This window comes from Hoplias malabaricus, chromosome 10 (genome assembly GCF_029633855.1).
Source record: "Hoplias malabaricus isolate fHopMal1 chromosome 10, fHopMal1.hap1, whole genome shotgun sequence".
Classification (NCBI taxonomy): domain Eukaryota; kingdom Metazoa; phylum Chordata; class Actinopteri; order Characiformes; family Erythrinidae; genus Hoplias; species Hoplias malabaricus.
The window spans coordinates 39771339-39792181 of NC_089809.1; the positions used below are offsets into that span (position 1 = coordinate 39771339).

The following is a 20843-nucleotide window of genomic DNA, read 5'->3' on the forward strand; positions in this document are numbered from 1 at the left end:
CGGAGGAAACCCACGCAGACACAGGGAGAACACACAACACTTCTCACAGACAGTCACCCGGAGGAAACCCACGCAGACACAGAGAGAACACACCGCACTCCTCACAGATAGTCACCCTGAGGAAACCCACACAGACACAGGGAGAACACACCGCACTCCTCACAGACAGTCACCCGGAGGAAACCCAAGCAGACACAGGGAGAACAAACCGCACTCCTCACAGAAAGTCACACAGAGGAAACCCACGCAGACACAGGGAGAACACACCACACTCCTCACAGACAGTCACCTGGAGGAAACCCACGCAGACACAGGGAGAACAAACCACACTCCTCACAAACAGTCACCTGGAGGAAACCCATGCAGACACAGGGAAAACACACCACACTCCTCACAGACAGTCACCCAGAGGAAACCCACACAGACACAAGGAGAACACACCACACTCTTCACAGACAGTCACCCAGAGGAAACCCACGCAGTCACAAGGAAAACACACCACACTCCTCACAGACAGTCACCCAGAGGAAACCCACGCAGACACAGGGAGAACACACCACACTCCTCACAGACAGTCACCAAGAGGAAACCCACGCAGACACAGGGAGAACACACCACACTCCTCACAGACAGTCACCCAGAGAAAACCCACACAGACACAGGGAGAACACACCACATTTCTCACAGACAGTCACCTGGAGGAAACCCACGCAGACACAGGGAGAACACACCACACTCCTCACAGACAGTCACCCGGAGGAAACCCACGCAGACACAGGGAGAACACACCACTCTCTTCACAGACAGTCACCCAGAGGAAACCCACGCAGACACAGGGAGAACACACCACACTCCTCACAGACAGTCACCCGGAGGAAACCCACGCAGACACAGGGAGAACACACCACACTCCTCAAAGACAGTCACAAGGAGGAAACCCATGCAGACACAGGGAGAACACACCACACTCCTCACAGACAGTCACCCAGATGAAACCCACGCAGACACAGGGAGAACACACCACACTCCTCACAGACAGTCACCCGGAGGAAACCCACGCAGACACAGGGAGAACACACCACACTCCTCACAGACAGTCACCTGGAGGAAACCCACGCAGACACAGGGAGAACACACCACACTCCTCACAGACAGTCACCCGGAGGAAACCCACGCAGACACAGGGAGAACACACCACACTCTTCACAGACAGTCACCCGGAGGAAACCCACGCAGACACAGGGAGAACACACCACACTCCTCACAGACAGTCACCTGGAGGAAACCCATGCAGACACAGGGAGAACACACCACACTCCTCACAGACAGTCACCCGGAGGAAACCCACGCAGACACAGGGAGAACACACCACACTCCTCACAGACAGTCACCCGGAGGAAACCCTCGCAGACACAAGGAGAACACACCACACTCCTCACAGACAGTCACCCGGAGTAGGACTCGAACCCACAAACTCCAGGACCCTGGAGATGTGTGACTGCGACATTCAAAAACTCAAGGAGGCTTGAGTTTGCAATGCTTAAATTAAGTATTGACAAAAATATATTTCATGCTGGAGTACTCTATAATTCACAGGGACGGACCTGCAGCGATCCAGGTGTGCTGTGACTGGTTTAGGAAGAGTCTGGAGGAGCTAAACGCTGAGTGCTATAATAAAATGCAGGGTCATCATGAACAGGTCTGCTCCATGTCAGTTCTGCACTTCTACAGTCTTTAACTTCATAGAGCATCCCTCATTTCCTGACTCATGTACTGGCTTTTACGCCTAGGCTTTGAACTGCATCATGAGAACTGTGCAGTACGAGCGGCTTGCAGACAATGGTCCTAAACTAGGAGCTGTCACCAGAAAACACCCTTTAGTGTCGAGGTAAGTGCTTATACTTCTTTACCTACAAACTGCTGCCAGTCGCTCTATAAAGCCTTTAATAGTCTCTCAGCAGTCAGAGCTGACGATTGTATATTTTGTTTTAATACCACATGCTCATAAAGTAGTTCCCGATTCATACCTGTGCAAGGTTAATTTCGTAAACAAAGCTCTGATGAAAAATATTAGTTACCTATTTGACCTATTTTTCACAATAAAAACAAGAACTAAATAAAAACAGTCATTTGAAGAGGAGAACTATGACAAAATTTTTGCAATGTTTCATCAATGAATAAAAACGAAATGATAATGTGAAAGGGATTATTCATTCATTCTTTATCTATACACCCTGGAGGGGGCGCCAGTCCTTCACAGGGCGACACAGACACACACAGTCACTCACACCTAGGGACACTTTTGAGTCGCCAATCCACCAACCCACGCAGACACAGAGAGAACACACCACACTCCTCACAGACAGTCACCCGGAGGAAACCCACGCAGACACAGGGAAAACACACCACACTCCTCACAGACAGTTACCCGGAGGAAACCCACGCAGACACAGGGAAAACACACCACACTCCTCACAGACAGTTACCCGGAGGAAACCCACGCAGACACAGAGAGAACACACCACACTCCTCACAGACAGTCACCCGGAACGGGAATCGAACCCACAACCTCCAGGCCGCTGGAGCTGTGTGACTGCGACACCTACCTGCTGCACCACCATGCCTTTAAAAGGGATTAATGACTTGTTAATTCTGATCTCACTCTCTGCACAGAGATGCTGCTCAGGTGACTGTGACCCACACTAAAATCATTTTACACACCTCAGCTTCTTCTTTTACGTTGCATGATTATGGGGAAGAAAGAGGGTTTTACTTTAGATGCGTAAAGGGTTTTTGGTTTAGAATGGCATGAGTTTTATTGAAGAGGAATCAACTCTCAAAGAATCGTCTCTTCGAGTTACTGGGAGTCGCTGGTATCAAATATTCGCCAATGATTCATAGAGTTCCGGGCGGCACGGTGGCGCAGCAGGTAGTGTCGCAGTCACACAGCTCCAGGGGCCTGGAGGTTGTGGATTCGATTCCCGCTCCGGGTGACTGTCTGTGAGGAGTGTGGTGTGTTCTCTCTGTGTCTGCGTGGGTTTCCTCCGGGTGACTGTCTGTGAGGAGTGTGGTGTGTTCTCTCTGTGTCTGCGTGGGTTTCCTCCGGGTAACTGTCTGTGAGGAGTGTGGTGTGTTTTCCCTGTGTCTGCGTGGGTTTCCTCCGGGTGACTGTCTGTGAGGAGTGTGGTGTGTTCTCCCCGTGTCCGCGTGGGTTTCCTCCGGGTGCTCCAAAACCACAGGTTGCAGGTGGATTGGCGACTCGAAAGTGTCCGTAGGTGTGAGTGAATGTGTGTGTGTCTGTGTTGCCCTCCAGGGTGTATTCCCACCTTGCGCCCGATGATTCCAGGTAGCCTCTGGACCCCCCGCGACCCTAAATTGGATAAGATATTACAGATAATGGATGGATGGATAGATTCATAGAGTTGAATCTCTTGGAGTCGACTCAGTCTCGGTTTGCGAGTGACTTTGAACTTAAAATTTTGATGTTGTATAAATGCAAAATGTATATTTGAAAAAAAGAATGTTGCCATATTTGTTCCATATTTTTTTCTATTTTGTGTTTATAAATGTTGCACATTTTGTATGTGTTTGTTTATGAAAGTTAGTAAAAAATTATATCTCTGAAATAGTAAAACATTTAAAAATACATGACTAAAATTAGGCTAACTTTGATTTGATTTGATTTGTAATGTGGAAACTTAGCAAATGGACAGAGGGAGAGAGACAGAGAGAGACAGAGAGGAGACAGAGAGAGAGAGAGAGAGAGAGAGAGAGAGAGAGAGAGAGAGAGAGAGAGAGAGAGAGAGAGGGAGAGAGAGACAGACAGAGAGAGAGAGAATTTTATTCTTAAAATAAATAAAAAGTATATTCAAAATTTTTGTTCTAAATCTGCTTCGCTAAATTCTGATCTGTTTATATTTAATAAGAGATAATTATAACTTATCATCAGATTAATCTGCTCAGTGCAGCACAACCCTCTACAAAATGTTCTTCCTCACTTTTTGTGTCATTATATTTTTGCACTGGAGAGGCCGCCATTTCCCCAGACCGGCCAAACTTCCATATTACCGCCTAGGACCCTTGGTATCCATCCATCCATCCATTATCTGTAACCGCTTATCCAATTCAGGGTCGCGGGGGGTCCAGAGCCTACCTGGAATCATCGGGCGCAAGGCGGGAATACACCCTGGAGGGGACGCCAGTCCTTCACAGGGCAACACAGACACACACACATTCACACCTACGGACACTTTCGAGTCACCAATCCACCTGCAACGTGTGTTTTTGGACTGTGGGAGGAAACCGGAGCACCCGGAGGAAACCCACGCAGACACAGGGAGAACACACCAACTCCTCACAGACAGTCACCCGGAGCTGGAATCGAACCCACAACCTCCAGGCCCCTGGAGCTGTGTGACTGCGACACTACCTGCTGCGCCACCGTGCCGCCACCCTTGGTATCATTACATTAAATTCCTTCCATTGCAGATATTTCACATTCCCATTTGAGGACATGCCCCTGGAGGAGGAAGAGAAGCTGCTGCAGAGACCTGAGGAGGCGTGTCATTTCCTGGCCCACAACGGATGGGTGATGGGGGATAATCCTCTCAGGAACTTTGCAGAACCAGGTGAGCTGCAGCATCAGTGTTTACAATAATATTAAAACAATTTGTTAAAGATACATGAATGAAATGGTTATATTTTAAAACATCTTTCCTGCTGATCAGGTCATACACGGCCACAGCAACCCTAGGGGTTAGGTGTAGAATTACAATGTTCAGTGATGGATGATAATAGAAATGCTGTGGTTGCAGGGAGGAAGAGAGTGGGCTGGGCCTTATGTGAAGCTCTAATCGACTGGAATATGATGTTTTACATCTTGTCCTGTGTAACAGCTGTGTGGCATTCACTTATTTGAATCCTGTATTAATGCTGCTTAAAGAGGACAGAGCACAGTTCTGTTTCTTAATGAAGCGTCTGTGACCTGCTTCGGTCCAAACCCCACGAGCCCCACAGCAGTGTTCTCCCCCTGTGTAAACAGCCCCTGTTCAGAACGCCCGCTTTCAGCACCTGTTCCTTTAAATGATAATGAGCCGCTCGCTATTCACCCCGACCCCGAGCGCACAGCAGTGAGGAGCGAGGAGCAGAAGCTCTGGTTTTTAGCCGTTTTCGCTCGGTTCTCTTTCTTCTCCGTTCTCGTTTTCTCTGGACACGGGTCCAGCGCTGTGATTGGACAGACTCAGACAAGGGGGTGGGGCAATTCTAAAGTCTCTGCACTTGACGTCAGAAGTGAAGCAGAATCAGAACGGCTCAATTAAGCCCATGTTCTCAGACTTAGCCAGCACACAGAAAACTGTCAGGGGGTCATTTTACAGTGTGAGTTATTGGACTCCAGATCCACACATTAATGTGAACATGCACTGAGCAAGTGATTTTTTTCACAGTGTTTCCTCTTTAATATGATGTGTTTACTATGTGTTACAGGGATTACATTAATTCATTCACCTTCTGTTACTGCATCCTCCTGTTCAGGGTCGCGGTGTGTCCACACCCTTCCTGAATCACTGGGTGTATTGCAGAGAGCTTATATGGATTACATGATATAAAATGCCTAGCTTAATCATATATATAATGGCTTATTAGTTCTTATAATTATAATGGCTTTTCATTACATTACAGTTTTTAAAATAATAGTAGTGTTCTCCCTGTGTCTGCATGGGTTTCCTCCGGGTGACTGTCTGTGAGGAGTGGGGTGTGTTCTCTCTGTGTCTGCGTGGGTTTCCTCCGGGTGACTGTCTGTGAGGAGCATGGTGTGTTCTCCCTGTGTCTGCATGGGTTTCCTCCGGGTGACTGTCTGTGAGGAGTGTGGTGTGTTCTCCCTGTGTCTGCGTGGGTTTCCTCCGGGTGACTGTCTGTGAGGAGTGTGGTGTGTTCTCCCTGTGTCTGCGTGGGTTTGATTCCCACTCCGGGTGACTGATTGTGAGGAGTGTGGTGTGTTCTCCCTGTATCTGCGTGGGTTTCCTTCGGGTGACTGTCTGTGAGGAGCATGGTGTGTTCTCCCTGTGTCTGCATGGGTTTCCTCCGGGTGACTGTCTGTGAGGAGTGTGGTGTGTTCTCCCTGTGTCTGCGTGGGTTTCCTCCGGGTGACTGTCTGTGAGGAGTGTGGTGTGTTCTCCCTGTGTCTGCGTGGGTTTGATTCCCACTCCGGGTGACTGATTGTGAGGAGTGTGGTGTGTTCTCCCTGTATCTGCGTGGGTTTCCTTCGGGTGACTGTCTGTGAGGAGCATGGTGTGTTCTCCCTGTGTCTGCATGGGTTTCCTCCGGGTGACTGTCTGTGAGGAGTGTGGTGTGTTCTCCCTGTGTCTGCGTGGGTTTGATTCCCACTCCGGGTGACTGATTGTGAGGAGTGTGGTGTGTTCTCCCTGTATCTGCGTGGGTTTCCTTCGGGTGACTGTCTGTGAGGAGTGTGGTGTGTTCTCTCTGTGTCTGCATGGGTTTCCTCCGGGTGACTGTCTGTGAGGAGTGTGGTGCGTTCTCCCTGTTTCTGCGTGGGTTTCCTCCGGGTGACAATCTTGTATTATGCTGCATAGTGGAGCCTGATTTTACAATGTCTCACACACTTGTTTTATAAATTAAGTACTTATAAAAGCAGTTATGACAACATTATAAAGTACCATGTGTGCTAAATCATGCCTTATATATCCATATGTAAAGCCTTATCAGTACAATTTGCCATTGAGTTTTCACCAGAATAACCTGGGTCTCCTCTGTCTCTCCTTCGGTCCCTAGGCTCTAATGTTTACCTGAGGAGAGAGCTGGTGTGTTGGGAAGACAGTGTGAAGCTTCGCTACGGCAGTAAACCCGAGGACTGTCCTTATCTGTGGGCACATATGAAGAAATACACAGAGATCACAGCCAAACACTTCTGTGGCGTTCGGCTGGACAACTGCCACTCCACACCTTTACACGTAGCTGAGGTAACAACAGTGACACTCTGACTTTTATCTGGTTAATGAGATACTCTATATCTACTACACATATCACCCGTAGTTCTGGGCATAGGAGGTATCCTCTGACTTATGGCCAAAAGTTTTTAGACAAGTGCTCATACAAATTTCTTCTGATTTCATTGTCATTAATAGATAGTTAATCCCTCTTTGATTCAGTAACAGCTTTTGATTTTCTAAGAAGGCTTTACAATTTATTTTACATTGCTGTGAGGATTTGATGGCATTCATCTGTGAAGGATGATAGGATCTAGAGCTCAAACACCACTCTATCTCTTCCCAGTGATATTAAATGGAGAGCCTTTACTCCAAAGACAGCCAAATGTTGATGACACTATGCCTCTCTTGTTGATGATTGGCATTGAGCATGATGACTGTAGTCAAGTGCAGCTGCTCCAGAGTGTACCATGGGCTTTAATGTTTATCTATGGAGATGGTGCATGCTTTAAAGTCCACAGTGGGAGCACCACAAAGAAGCTGTGTTATATTTAGAGCTTTGAATCTTCTTTATGTTCAGGGTGTAGTGTCAAGCCCCACATTTGAGTGCCATTAAATTATATCTACAGAGTGGGCCATTTAAATGGATACACCTAAATAAAATGGGAATGGTTGGTGATATTAACTTCCTGTTTGTGGCACATTAGTATATGGGAGTGGGGAAAACATTTCAAGATGGGTGGTTTTTGGCCATTTTGGATCCAACTTTTGTTTTTTCAATGGGAAGAGGGTCATGTGACACATCAAACTTATTGGGAATTTCACAAGAAACATCTTGATGGTATGGTGTGGTATATGGGGTACAAAGATAGTGGGATCATTTTTCATCAGTGGAAACCTCAAGGCCAGTTTTTCCAGCAAGATGGTGCACCACCACATTATGGGTGCCAGGTCCGAGCGTTCCTAGATGAACAGTTTCCCGGAAAGTGGATTGGTCGTCGTCGTGGGCCAGTTGAATGGTCCCCAAGGTCTCCCGATCTGACCCCCTTAGACTTTTATCTTTGGGGTCATCTGAAGGCAATTGTCTATGCTGTGAAGATACGAGACGTGCAGCACCTGAAACTACGGATACTGGAAACCTGTGCTAGCATCTCTCCTGCAGTGTTGCTATCAGTGTGTGAAGAGTGGGAGAAGAGGGTTTCATTGACAATCCAACACAATGGGCAGCACTTTGAAAGCATTTTATAAGTGGTCAGAAACTTGTAAATAACTCATGAAAGAATAAAGTTACGTTAAAACCAATCACGCCATTGTTTTTCTTGTGAAATTCCCAATAAGTTTGATGTGTCACATGACCCTCTTCCCATTGAAAATACAAAAGTTGGATCCAAAATGGCCGACTTCAAAATGGCCACCTCAGTCACCACCCACCTTGAAAAGTTTTCCCCCTCCCATATACTAATGTGCCACAAACAGGAAGTTAATATCACCAACCATTCCCATTTTATTAAGGTGTATCCATATAAATGGCCCACCCTGTATAATTACATTTTACAGTCTTTACCTGTCCAGTTTCAGTTTGGACAAGGAGGCCATCATGTAGGGCGACATTACGTGTAATACAGCGGGATTATTCATTCATTCATTCATTCATTCATTCATTCATCCATTGCCTGTAATTTCAGGGAAATACATGAAGGAATTTCTCTATGACGACCACCTAAAGAGTGCTATAGTTTATCCCAGAAATAGACTCGACCCCAACCTCTGAGTCATGAATGTGACTTTACTTTTCCCAGGAGGGGATTGGAATGTTGAGCAGTGGAGTTCCCAGATGTGCAGAGCTTTCTAGAACTTCTCATAGACATGGGCCTTGTTGCAATGCAGCAGCGGCCATCCACCTTTCCTCTCCTTGACCTGGGCTTCGCTCAGAGACACAGTCTTAGTAGGCGATCATTCTGAGGGTGCATGTGGCTTTCTCCACTGCAGGATCGGCTTCCTTGTGCGAGGCACGGGCATGCACGTCTGTCCTGGGCTTCAGGCTGGGGTCTCAAGCTCCTGCTCCATCACTTTCAGAGGTCTGAGGTCTCTTTCATGCTCAGGAAGTCATTATTAATCAGGGACAGCCACAAAGGAAATCGTAGACAATCAAAACTGTTAAAAAAACAGAGGCGCAAATCAGGCTTGACTCAGACTGTAAATATCCACAGCTGTTTCTGTCAATCCTTCAACAGAAACAAAACACCTCAGTTGGCTTAGGGGAGGTGCTGTGGGTCTGAAAGGATATGGAGCTTGTACTAGAGAAGCTGTGACTGAGAAAAGGAAATAAACTAAAAAACAAAACAAAACAAAGTAATGACATCATCACTGAATAAGTCTGAGGCTGAAGACTGGAGTTTGAAGGTGTGGTCTCCGACTTTAGGGGCATTGAAGGCGGTATCTGAGTAAAGCGACCCGTCTGCAGGGTTTGGAGCGTTAGACTGTGAACCCTACTTCAATGAAATCTCATTATCTGTTGTATATTTTGTTGTAGGCGATGCTGGCCGCTGCCCGACAGGTCAGGCCCAATCTGTACGTGATAGCTGAGCTTTTTACAGGAAGCGAGCAGATTGACAACACATTTGTAAATCGCCTGGGGATAACCAGTCTGATCAGAGGTAATCACAGACCTGTGCTTTGTGCTGAATGTGCTCTTCACTTTACCATTTCACTTTATCATTTCCATATACGGACATCATGCTTTCACCTGCCATTCCCACTGAAGCCTGCTATTTGAATACCTCTTTCCTTCTTGCCCACCCTCTTAGTAACGCTCTTTGCGTGCCCTGTGAATTACTCCACCGTTTCGCTCTGTTCCCTCCATTACCATGGCTGCTTTAACCTTGCATGCCTAGCTCTGTGTGTGTGTGAGGGGAGCGAGAAAGATGGACAGATGGATGGACAACAACACTGATCTCTTCAATGGGAGCATTGAAGAGAAACAGAGAACAAAACAATGCTCAGCAATAATTTATATTTTATATTGTAAATTCTCAGCAGTTATTATCATTATTCTCAGAAATTACGCATTAAGGTGGCTCCCAAATTTCCTGCAGCACCCCCACTCCACCCCCCCCCCCCCCAACACACAAACACACACATTATACGTTGAGCATCATGTGCAGCTGCTCTACAGCATCCCATTTAGTATCAGGATTGTCAGTGGACAAGCTTTGCATGTTTGTATCCACAATAGGGTGTTTTCGTCTTAAAGGAACACTAGGTAAGATTGGCCTTTTTGCTCCAGGGCTTTGTAAAGTATAATTCACTTTTACAGCACTGTCCTGAAATCAGAGGGGTGTGTGTGTGTGTGGGTGGGTATGTGTGTGGGGCAAGGGGGGTTGTCCTACCCTCCCCCAAAAGTTACATAGTGCAGTTTCTGCGGTGCTGACCACGGAGCAGCAACGTCAGAAGCTCTCTTCTCCCTGTTATACCTCAGTGGAGCATCACAGTTATTTTGAAGCTGGAGTTTTAAGGTGAAAATATTACCTAGTGTCCCTTTAATGTATAAGGATGGTTTATACATTACCCACTTGTAGACCTTATAATGTACATGTGCATCTGCACCTCACCTCATGTAAATACCTGCGTCAGGTTCATTGGGTATCTGACTGAATTACTAATAACATAAACTGACCTGTACTATTTTTCTCCTTTACTCTAGAGGCCATGAGTGCAGGGGACAGTCATGAGGAAGGCAGGCTGGTGTACCGCTTTGGTGGAGAACCCGTGGGCTCCTTCGTTCAGCCCAACCTCAGGCCTTTAGTTCCAGGCATAGCACACGCCTTGTTCATGGACGTTACTCATGACAATGAGTGTCCCATCCAGGTCCGTCCGGGCGTTGGCTGAATGCTTGTATACTTGCTAGTGATGGGTGGAATCCACATTTTTCATACTGTCTCCGAATATTATCACAGAATAGAGTATTACCCAGGTGGAGGGGCTGGGGGGTGCACTGTCGGACTGCATAAGCCTCATATCTGTCAGTGTGTGCCGAGTGAAGGGTTTTTGGCGCTGTGCAGTTCATCTCAGCACAGCCTGACAGTGCACACCGACACACATGACGATAACAAAGAGAGCAAATTTCTGAGAGAGAGCAAATTTGGTGAAAAGACTGGTGCTGGAGGAATTGAAAAGTTAGAAAACAAGTGAAATAAGACGGTTCTACACAGTTTAGAAGCACAGCTGGCGCTAACAGGCACTTGTGGTTTAGCACACACCACAGCAGATGATTTTCCAGCGAACAGAGGCTCAAATCACACACATTTAGAGATAAAGCCTCATAGTCAAGTGAAGATTCTTCTAAGTATTTTGTCTGTTTTCAGCATCAGCCCTCTCTCTTTTAACCCAACCTCAGCGCTAAACTCACAACTGCAGTGGGCTACTGGGCTTGTGTTTCTCTTCCCACCCGTTTTCAGACTGAGCCATCACCAGTCAGTGCGCTCCCTCTGTGCCTCCTTCCTGTGGCTCTCTTAAATGCACATAATTGAACTTTATAACCTTGTACATTAAGGTACACAGCAGATATCTGACACACCACACCACGGTCATTTTTAAAAATACCATGATGTATGGCATTATCGTTATACTACCCAACCCTAATACTTGCTGTTATCTACATGTTCATGCATGCACGATGAGTGTTTGACTGTGTCACTGAGTTTGGGCGTACTTTGCATTCACTTATTTTTATTTTTCTATGTGAAGAGTGTTTACTCTTTGTGTGTTACAGGTTCGCTCGGTTAACGATTGCCTCCCGAGCTCTGCCATCGTGTCCATGGCCTGCTGTGCCACAGGCAGCACTAGAGGATACGATGAGCTTGTGCCTCACCAGGTAAACAGCACAACAGATTCAGGCTGTGTTTGAAATAGCCTACTATTGGGTGTATGAATAAGTTTGAAAACATTTATTATGTGTGTGTGTGTATGAGGGGGGGGGGTTCTGGAGAAATGTTTCTTAGAATATATCCCTATATATATAAAATGCACTGTAAAAGCTCAGGCCACCTGATCAGCTCCACTGAGTCACGCTATGTTAGCCTTTAGTGTGGCAACATTTTCTCAGGTACTTAACTTCTTTTCCACCTGGATTGTTTGTCCCAGGTTTCTGTGGTCAAGGAGGAGCGTCTGTACACCAAGTGGAATGCAGGAGCCTCACTCTCTTCTCCCGGGGAGGTGAACCTCCACTCAGGCATCATGGCAGGGAAGGAGGCCCTCAACAGGCTCCACAAGGAGCTGGCAGAGAAAGGCTTCACTCAGGTCTGCATGATACCACCAGTGAAAAAATTTGATTCAGCATCACTGAATATATAAAAGCAAATGATGACATACGATATAATTTAGAGAACACAATACATGCTTTCATTTTAATTAAAAAAAAACAAAAAAGAGTTTAGATAATATATTTACATTTTAGACCCCATTGTAAAATCACTTTGGAACAAAAGAGAGTGCATCTGTGATGCAGTTTCCTGTTTTCTGTCTGTCATTTTGCAAAACAATTCAAGCGTATTCCTGTTTTAGTCTCATAAGTGAACTCCATAATATGTCCTCATGTGTCACGGTCGGGCAGGAGAAGACAAGGAGGTGGACGTAAACACAAGGAATACTTTATTACAAAAACAGGCAAGACGGATTGAATAAAGAGAAGACTGAACTAAAGATTAAACAAGGGCAGACAGGAAACAACCTTGAACCGGGGTAGATATATGTTAACAGAAATACACGGAGTCACAGAAACACACAAGAACTGACAAGGGAGCACTGAAACCAAGAGACTATATACACAGTGCATTGACAAGGAACACCTGGGACTGATAACGAGAGGGCAGGACTACAAAGGAGACACTGACGAGAGGGCGGAGCAAAGGCATGACTAGGGCCGAGACAGGAACAATAATAAACAGAACCATGTGCAAGAGCAGTGGGGAAAACAGACACATGATGTGACATCATGTCAAGGAATTGTCTGAAAAGCTTCCTAAAGAGCCACATTATCAGTGACCAGTGGTGCAAAGATGACACTGGAGGATCATAAAACACACATCCGACTCACGACGGCAGCTCGTAAAATGACGCCGTGGTCTTTTGAAGAGGTTCAAACGCTCCTTGGATCGGTGGCCGACGAAAGAATCCAGCGAGAGCTGGACGCTGCAACAAGGAAGGAACAAACTCTACTGATCTGTCTGAACTGATGACGGAGCTGTGTTCAGTCCCAAACAACAACAACACGCCAATACACCATGAGTAAACACCGCTTAACGTTACCGCCGCCGCTGTTGTGGTTTCCAAATTGATTCATACCCTCAGACATAGAGACATAGGAATGACTATGATCCTAAACACACAGAGAAAACAACACAAGAGATTTTAAAGACAAAGAAAGTGAAAACCTGGGGTGTACTCACTTTTCTTTTGTGGAAAGAAGATGAGAACTGTGTGTGTGTGTGTGTGTGTGTGTGTGTGTGTGTGTGTGTGTTTCTAGGTCTACGTGGATCAGCTGGATGAAGATACTGTGGCAGTAACCCGTCACTGTCCAAGCACACACCGCTCTGTGCTGACTGTGTCACGAACCACCTTCAAAAATCCCAAAACCCACAACTACAGAGAGAGAGTGTCCCCCATGTTCATACCAGGTCAGCACTCGAATACAGACAAATCCTTTAAGTCTAAAGTGTAAAGAACAAAAGATGTCTATCCACCGGTTTTAATAATGATTTATCAGCTGGGCTTTTTATTTCCCCTTGGGAGAATTCCTCTCTGTTACCTGCAAAGCTCAAGTTTATTAGATTAGCTTTTGGGGGGATGACCACAAATGTGTAACAAAAAACAATGTAGTTCATAAGCAGTAGCAGTAAAACAAAAAATTACAGCATTTGATTTTTCTAGGTTCTTTTCTAACTACACGACCGCGTATGTGACTTTATTACACTGTGAGTTTGCTAAGTTAAAGCAAGGTAAGGCAAGTTTATTTACAGAGCACCTTTTGTACACAGTCACAACTCACAAGTGCTTTACACAACACTACACTAGAAGAATAAAACATTTAAAAATAAATAAATAAAACAATTTAAAGCAGTTAAGATGAGACATAAAACAAACTAAAATAAATAACAAAGTGCAATAAAAGAAAAGACAATATAGAACATTCAAATAGAAAATAAAAGGAATAGAATATATTAGAAAATTAAAGTGTAGGCCTCAGAGCAGGAATAAAAAAAAATAAAAAGTTAAAGCATAATAACCTTAGTCTGCCAGTTAGAAATGAATGTTTTGCCCATATTCTGCTGCACTCTTATGGCCCACATTTGGCATTGGGCTATGGTGTTGACTTATGGTGAATCTGACTGCCTCAACTCAGCCACAGCTCCACATCATTTGGCCCGGATATTAAGGGTTTGTTTTGGAAAAAATCTGGGCCAACTCAACATTAGGCCTTGTCTGTCCCACACAACACGTACCATAACACAAGTCAAAGTCCACCTCATGACAGCTGGCCCACATCCGGCCAATGCAGCCCTCGCCAGTGCCATAAAGTGATTAGGTTCAAATGTGTCTGCTATCTGTGCTGTTTAATACCCTATGTCTTATCTGCACACATTAGTGGGCAAGTATTGACTGTTTCCGTTTTGTAGACGTGAGGTTGTAATGTGAAAGTGATGATATGCCGTGCTCCTCTGTTGCGTAGGTCAGATCGAGGAGGTGATTCTGGAGGCGAGGACGGTGGAGAGAGACGCTGGCTCATATGTGAAAGATGAGAAGTACATTAACGGCATGCCTGACTACACAGTGGAGCTCCGGGAACACCTCCAGGTAACACGAAACTGGCCACCGGGGGGTGACTGGACGCAGCAGAAGTATTACATCAGCTGGAAGTGATAGCATCACGTAATCAAGGCCAACATGACACTGCAGTGACTCAGAAATCACAAACATCAAATCTATGACAAATGAGTCCCAAAATCCATCGTAACTTCTCAGAAAATTTCTAATGTGTCATGACTGACAGGTAAACAGCATCTTAGGTGTGGACCTGTGACCTGTAGCTGTGCTTGATTTGTCAGAAACTCAATGCATTGTGTCATTCCTAAAGTCTCTTATGGTAACAATTGTCATTTAATTCAACAAAAAAATTACCAAAACATGACGTATTTAGGGCGGCACGGTGGAGCAGCAGGTAGTGTCTCTGTCACAGCTCCAGGGACCTGGAGGTTGTGGGTTTGATTCCCGCTCCGGGTGACTGTCTGTGAGGAGTGTGGTGTGTTCTCCCTGTGTCTGCGTGGGTTTCCTCCGGGTGACTGTCTGTGAGGAGTGTGGTGTGTTTTCCCTGTGTCTGCATGGGTTTCCTCCTTGTGACTGTCTTTGAGGAGTGTGGTGTGTTCTCCCTGTGTCTGCGTGGGTTTTCTTCCAGGTGATTGTCTGTGAGGAGTGTGGTGTGTTCTCCCTGTGTCTGTGTGGGTTTCCTCCTTGTGACTATGAGGAGTGTGGTGTATTCTCCCTGTGTCTGCATGGGTTTCCTCGGGTGACTGTAAGGAGTCTGGTGTGTTCTCCCTATGTCTGTGTGGCTTTTCTCCGGGTGACTGTCTGTGAGGAGTGTGGTGTGTTCTCTCTGTGTCTGCGTGGGTGTCCTTCGGGTGACTGTCTGTGAGGAGTGTGGTGTGTTTTTCCTGTGTCTGCTTGGGTTTCCTCTGGGTGACTGTCTGTGAGGAGTGTGGTGTGTTCTCTCTGTGTCTGCGTGGGTTTCCTTCGGGTGACTGTCTGTGAGGAGTGTGGTGTGTTTTCCCTGTGTCTGCTTGGGTTTCCTTCGGGTGACTGTCTGACATTAGGCTTTTTCAGATAAAGAACAGAAATACCCACAATCCACTGTGTGATGTGACAGAGGCCTTTTTCCTTTTTGTTTGGCAGCTTAAGGACAGTAGAATTGTGAAACAGGGAGATGTCGCCGATAACAGCAGCTGTGAGTTTGTGCAGGAGGTTGTGTTTGATCAACTCACTCCAGGCAGCGTGATTGCTTTCAGGTAAATCACAGAAACTCAGATACAATCTACTGACCATCTTGATGCTTCTGAAAATCAGAATCCATCTCCAGTTTATGTTCACATGGCCTGATCAATGTGGTACAAGTTTAAACGGAAGCAGTATGAACTTTTCAAATCTGATTTAAAACATACTCACGCGTTTAATATTTCAGAAATTAAAATGGAGAAAGCATGTGTAAATACAAACTAAACATTTGCATTATATTAAGTCAGCTACACATTCAGAAATATCATTAATCGGTGGGAACCTGAAGCATGGGGGCGCTGCAGAGTATCTCTGCCACACAGCTGTAGGGTCTCCGTGTCCTGGGTGGGCTCCTCTCCTCTGGTCACTGTCTGTGAGGAGTGTCTGTTTGGGTTTCCTCTGGGGGCTCCACTTTATTCCCACAGTCCAGACAAACACAAAAGTTTGAGGGAGTGAGTGGGTGAGTGTGTGACACTGTCCACAGGTGTGAGTGTGTGAGTGACTGGGTGAGTGTGTGAAACTGTCCACAGGTGTGAGTGTGTGAGTGACTGGGTGAGTGTGTGAGTGACTGGGTGAGTGTGTGAAACTGTCCACAGGTGTGAGTGTGTGAGTGACTGTGTGAGTGTGTGAAACTGTCCACAGGTGTGAGTGTGTGAGTGACTGGGTGAGTGTGTGAAACTGTCCACAGGTGTGAGTGTGTGAGTGACTGTGTGAGTGTCTGAAACTGTCCACAGGTGCGAGTGTGTGAGTGACTGGGTGAGTGTGTGAAACTGTCCACAGGTGTGAGTGTGTGAGTGACTGGGTGAGTGTGTGAGTGACTGGGTGAGTGTGTGAAACTGTCCACAGGTGTGAGTGTGTGAGTGACTGTGTGAGTGTGTGAAACTGTCCACAGGTGTGAGTGTGTGAGTGACTGGGTGAGTGTGTGAAACTGTCCACAGGTGTGAGTGTGTGAGTGACTGTGTGAGTGTCTGAAACTGTCCACAGGTGCGAGTGTGTGAGTGACTGTGTGAGTGTGTGAAACTGTCCACAGGTGTGAGTGTGTGAGTGACTGGGTGAGTGTGTGAAACTGTTCACAGGTGTGAGTGTGTGAGTGACTGGGTGAGTATGAGAAACTGTTCACAGGTGTGAGTGTGTGAGTGACTGGGTGAGTGTGTGAAACTGTCCACAGGTGCGAGTGTGTGAGTGACTGGGTGAGTGTGTGAAACTGTCCACAGGTGTGAGTGTGTGAGTGACTGGGTGAGTGTGTGAAACTGTCCACAGGTGCGAGTGTGTGAGTAACTGGGTGAGTGTGTGAAACTGTCCACAGGTGTGAGTGTGTGAGTGACTGGGTGGGTGTGTGAGTGACTGGGTGAGTGTGTGAATCTGTCCACAGGTGCGAGTGTGTGAGTGACTGGGTGAGTGTGTGAAACTGTCCACAGGTGCGAGTGTGTGAGTGACTGGGTGAGTGTCTGAAACTGTCCACAGGTGCGAGTGTGTGAGTGACTGGGTGAGTGTGTGAAACTGTCCACAGGTGCGAGTGTGTGAGTGACTGGGTGAGTGTGTGACACTGTCCACAGGTGTGAGTGTGTGAGTGACTGGGTGGGTGTGTGAGTGACTGGGTGAGTGTGTGAGTGATTGGGTGAGTGTCTGAAACTGTCCACAGGTGTGAGTGTGTGAGTGACTGGGTGAGTGTGTGAAACTGTCCACAAGTGTGAGTGCGAGTGACTGGATGAGTGTCTGAAACTGTCCACAGGTGTGAGTGTGTGAGTGACTGGGTGAGAGTGTCAAACTGTCCACAGGTGTGAGTGTGTGAGTGACTGGGTGAGTGTCTGAAACTGTCCACAGGTGTGAGTGTGTGAGTGACTGGATGAGTGTGTGAGTGACTGGGTGAGTGTGTCAAACTGTCCACAGGTGTGAGTGATTGGGGGAGTGTGTGAAATTGTCCACAACTCTGATCAGGATGAAGGAGTTACAGAATAAGAATCACGAACAAATAAATAATACTGGACCCAGAATTGAACCCTGAGGAACATGTTAAACAACTGAGAAAGGAAAATGAAATAAAATAATATTTATCCTCATATGATACATTGCTGTAAATTATCAAGACACTTTTGTATTGTACAGTCCATAGCAGTGTAATGATCACGTATACATAGTTTAAATACATATGTAACCTGTGGCTATACAACCTTAATGAGAACAGTCTGCTTGTTCTGTTTGTTCCGTTACAGAGTGAGTCTGGATCCAAAATCTCAGGAGAGTGTTGGCTTCCTGCGCAGTCAGCTCTCTCAGTTTAACCGTCTGTATAAATCAGGCAGTTTAACAGACCCCAGTGTCCCTGGAATTCTGAAGATTTCCCTGGAATTGTAAGAGCTGTACATATTCTTTTGATAGAGGCTTTTTTTCTGTACTCCACAGCTGCCATATGTTAACTTTGCTGAATGAACCATGATTGTGACGAGTGTATTTTGTGTGTCCTCTGCACTAAGCCTGATGTCTAAGCTGTCCTTGGCCGAGCTGAACATGTTGCTGTTCCGCTGTGATGCTGAGGAGCAAGACGATGGAGGTGGATGCTACAATATCCCGTCCTGGATGACTCTGAAGTACGGAGGACTACAAGGTACACAACACACACTGTCTGCCCTTTTGGTGAAATAAATTATTTTTTAGTTCATTTTCAAATGAAATGTAGTCATTGCATATTCTCCCCACTCTCTAGATCTCTCCAATCACACAGCACCACCAACACAGCTTAATACACTTGGAGGAGAACACTCTGTTCTCAGAAATGTTACTTAAGCTACGAGTTATCTATATGTTTGTTAATATCCTGCTCAGAGAGACCCTGCGTTTCAGTTCTGGTTTTAAACTGCCCTCACCCACGTCGACACGCCACTTCCCCTCAGAGGAATACTTTTACTGCTTTAACTGAAGTGAAATGTGCTAAATCAGCCCCAGACGTCCACTTCAAAATTAGAACTTTCCCACAATGCAATGCGATGTGATGAAATCTCCACAGCAACAGTGAAAACAATGTTGGCCGAATTTCCACAACCTCCACAATGCTTAAAATATCAAAAACAGTCTTTCGCAGAATGACACACACTCACACATTCAGGAAACCGGAGCACCCGGAGGAAACCCATGCAGACACAGGGAGAACATGCCACACTTCTCACAGACAGTCACCCGGAGGAAACCCATGCAGACACAGGGAGAACACACCACACTTCTCACAGACAGTCACCCGGAGGAAACCCACAAAGACACAGGGAGAACACACCACACTCCTCACAGACAGTCACCCGGAGGAAACCCACGCAGACACAGGGAGAACACACCACACTCCTCACAGACAGTCACCCGGAGGAAACCCACGCAGACACAGGGAGAACACACCACACTCCTCACAGACAGTCACCCGGAGGAAACCCACGCGAACACAGGGAGAACACACCAAACTCTTCAAAGACACTGTAGCTGTATGACAGCAATTTAATGTTCAACTCTTGTGATCGATCACTGATAGGACAGTGTAGAGGGTTCGTAGCAAACCTAACGTGCAAATCACAAAAGAAATCTGTTCTTCGAGATTCTGTTTGTGTTTGTTACTGAGGACAAGTGTGTCCCAACTGAAAAACCCACTCCTCGTTGCCCCCTCCTCCCCTCGCACTGAGTGACCACTTGTGTAACGCAGGTACCCCACATTTCACAGTGGCCAGCGAAAGTGGGCGAGTGCAAGTGGAAATCAGAAGTGAAATGCAGCTAGAGTGAGGCCATGTCCCTTGAGCTCCTGGCCTCGGACGGCTGTGGCATCAGTAGGGATTTTAACTGGCAAGCTCCCACTGACAGAGCCAGGGCTTTTGTGTGTGTGCAGGTTTTGTATCAGTGCTGTCAGATATTCGCCCCAAGAATGACCTGGGACATCCTTTCTGTGACAACCTGAGACAGGGCGATTGGATGCTGGACTACATCAGCTCTCGGCTCATGAGTAAAGGTGGATCTCTGCGGGAGGTAAGACATAGTCCACTTGCACTTTTTCATGCCTCATATGGGCCTTTATTAGTCATCACGGGAATGTGGTGAACAGATGCGTACAGTGAGACTAGAATACACACCAATGCTTTTTAAATTCATATACTGTTTATAAAATTCTAAAATACTGTATAGAAATGATAAAATACTGTAATATAAAATTCTGATCAAACCATGTGAATAAATTTGGTCTCACTCCAAATCTTCTCGTTCAAGAGTTGTATGCAAAGCGGATGTTTTCCGAATTGTGAAACAGAGCCAATGTTTTCTCTTTGGAGAAAGAATTAAGTGTTTTTATGTCGTGCATAATTTTAATTCAAAATTCTTCTGTCATTTTATGGTAACTGTTGTGTCGTATTAAAAAAATCAGTATTGTCATTTTATTCAAGAAAAAATAACCCAAGCATGTATTTATAGGATAGGTTTATGATTTCTAACACGGAAATTCCCAACTTTCGTTACGAATCGTCTAAACGCAAATTCACACATACTTTTGTACACAATATTGTCCCCAAGAACAGAACAAATCCTTCACAGTCTTCTGCAGTGCTTTTTCCTGATGGAGCTCATAACGAATGCAGCGCCCAATACATTCTTCACTCGTTGTTTTCACACTACTTCATTTTTATGTTATTTTTAATTTCATTCATTCATTCATTATCTGTAACCCTTATCCAGTTCAGGGTCGCGGTGGGTCCAGAGCCTACCTGGAATCATTGGGCGCAAGGCGGGAATACACCCTGGAGGGGGCGTCAGTCCTTCACAGGGCAACACAGACACACACACACACATTCACACCTATGGACACTTTATTTTGAGTAACCAATCCACCTACCAACG

At 46.1% G+C, this 20843-nt stretch overlaps 1 protein-coding gene across 1 annotated transcript in view; it reads left to right on the plus strand.

Annotated features, from left to right (window-relative positions):
* The window catches only part of LOC136708723 (glycogen debranching enzyme-like), a 48141-nt gene that overhangs the window by 15156 nt on the left and 12142 nt on the right, over positions 1 to 20843 (plus strand). The window contains exons 8-21 of the mRNA XM_066683479.1: positions 1597 to 1699; positions 1791 to 1888; positions 4489 to 4628; positions 6790 to 6977; positions 9478 to 9601; positions 10648 to 10811; positions 11716 to 11817; positions 12087 to 12242; positions 13468 to 13618; positions 14671 to 14795; positions 15888 to 16000; positions 18200 to 18334; positions 18458 to 18588; positions 19846 to 19982. Of these exons, the coding sequence (XP_066539576.1) occupies positions 1597 to 1699; positions 1791 to 1888; positions 4489 to 4628; positions 6790 to 6977; positions 9478 to 9601; positions 10648 to 10811; positions 11716 to 11817; positions 12087 to 12242; positions 13468 to 13618; positions 14671 to 14795; positions 15888 to 16000; positions 18200 to 18334; positions 18458 to 18588; positions 19846 to 19982 (1867 nt within the window). The remainder of the gene's footprint in view (positions 1 to 1596; positions 1700 to 1790; positions 1889 to 4488; positions 4629 to 6789; positions 6978 to 9477; positions 9602 to 10647; positions 10812 to 11715; positions 11818 to 12086; positions 12243 to 13467; positions 13619 to 14670; positions 14796 to 15887; positions 16001 to 18199; positions 18335 to 18457; positions 18589 to 19845; positions 19983 to 20843) is intronic.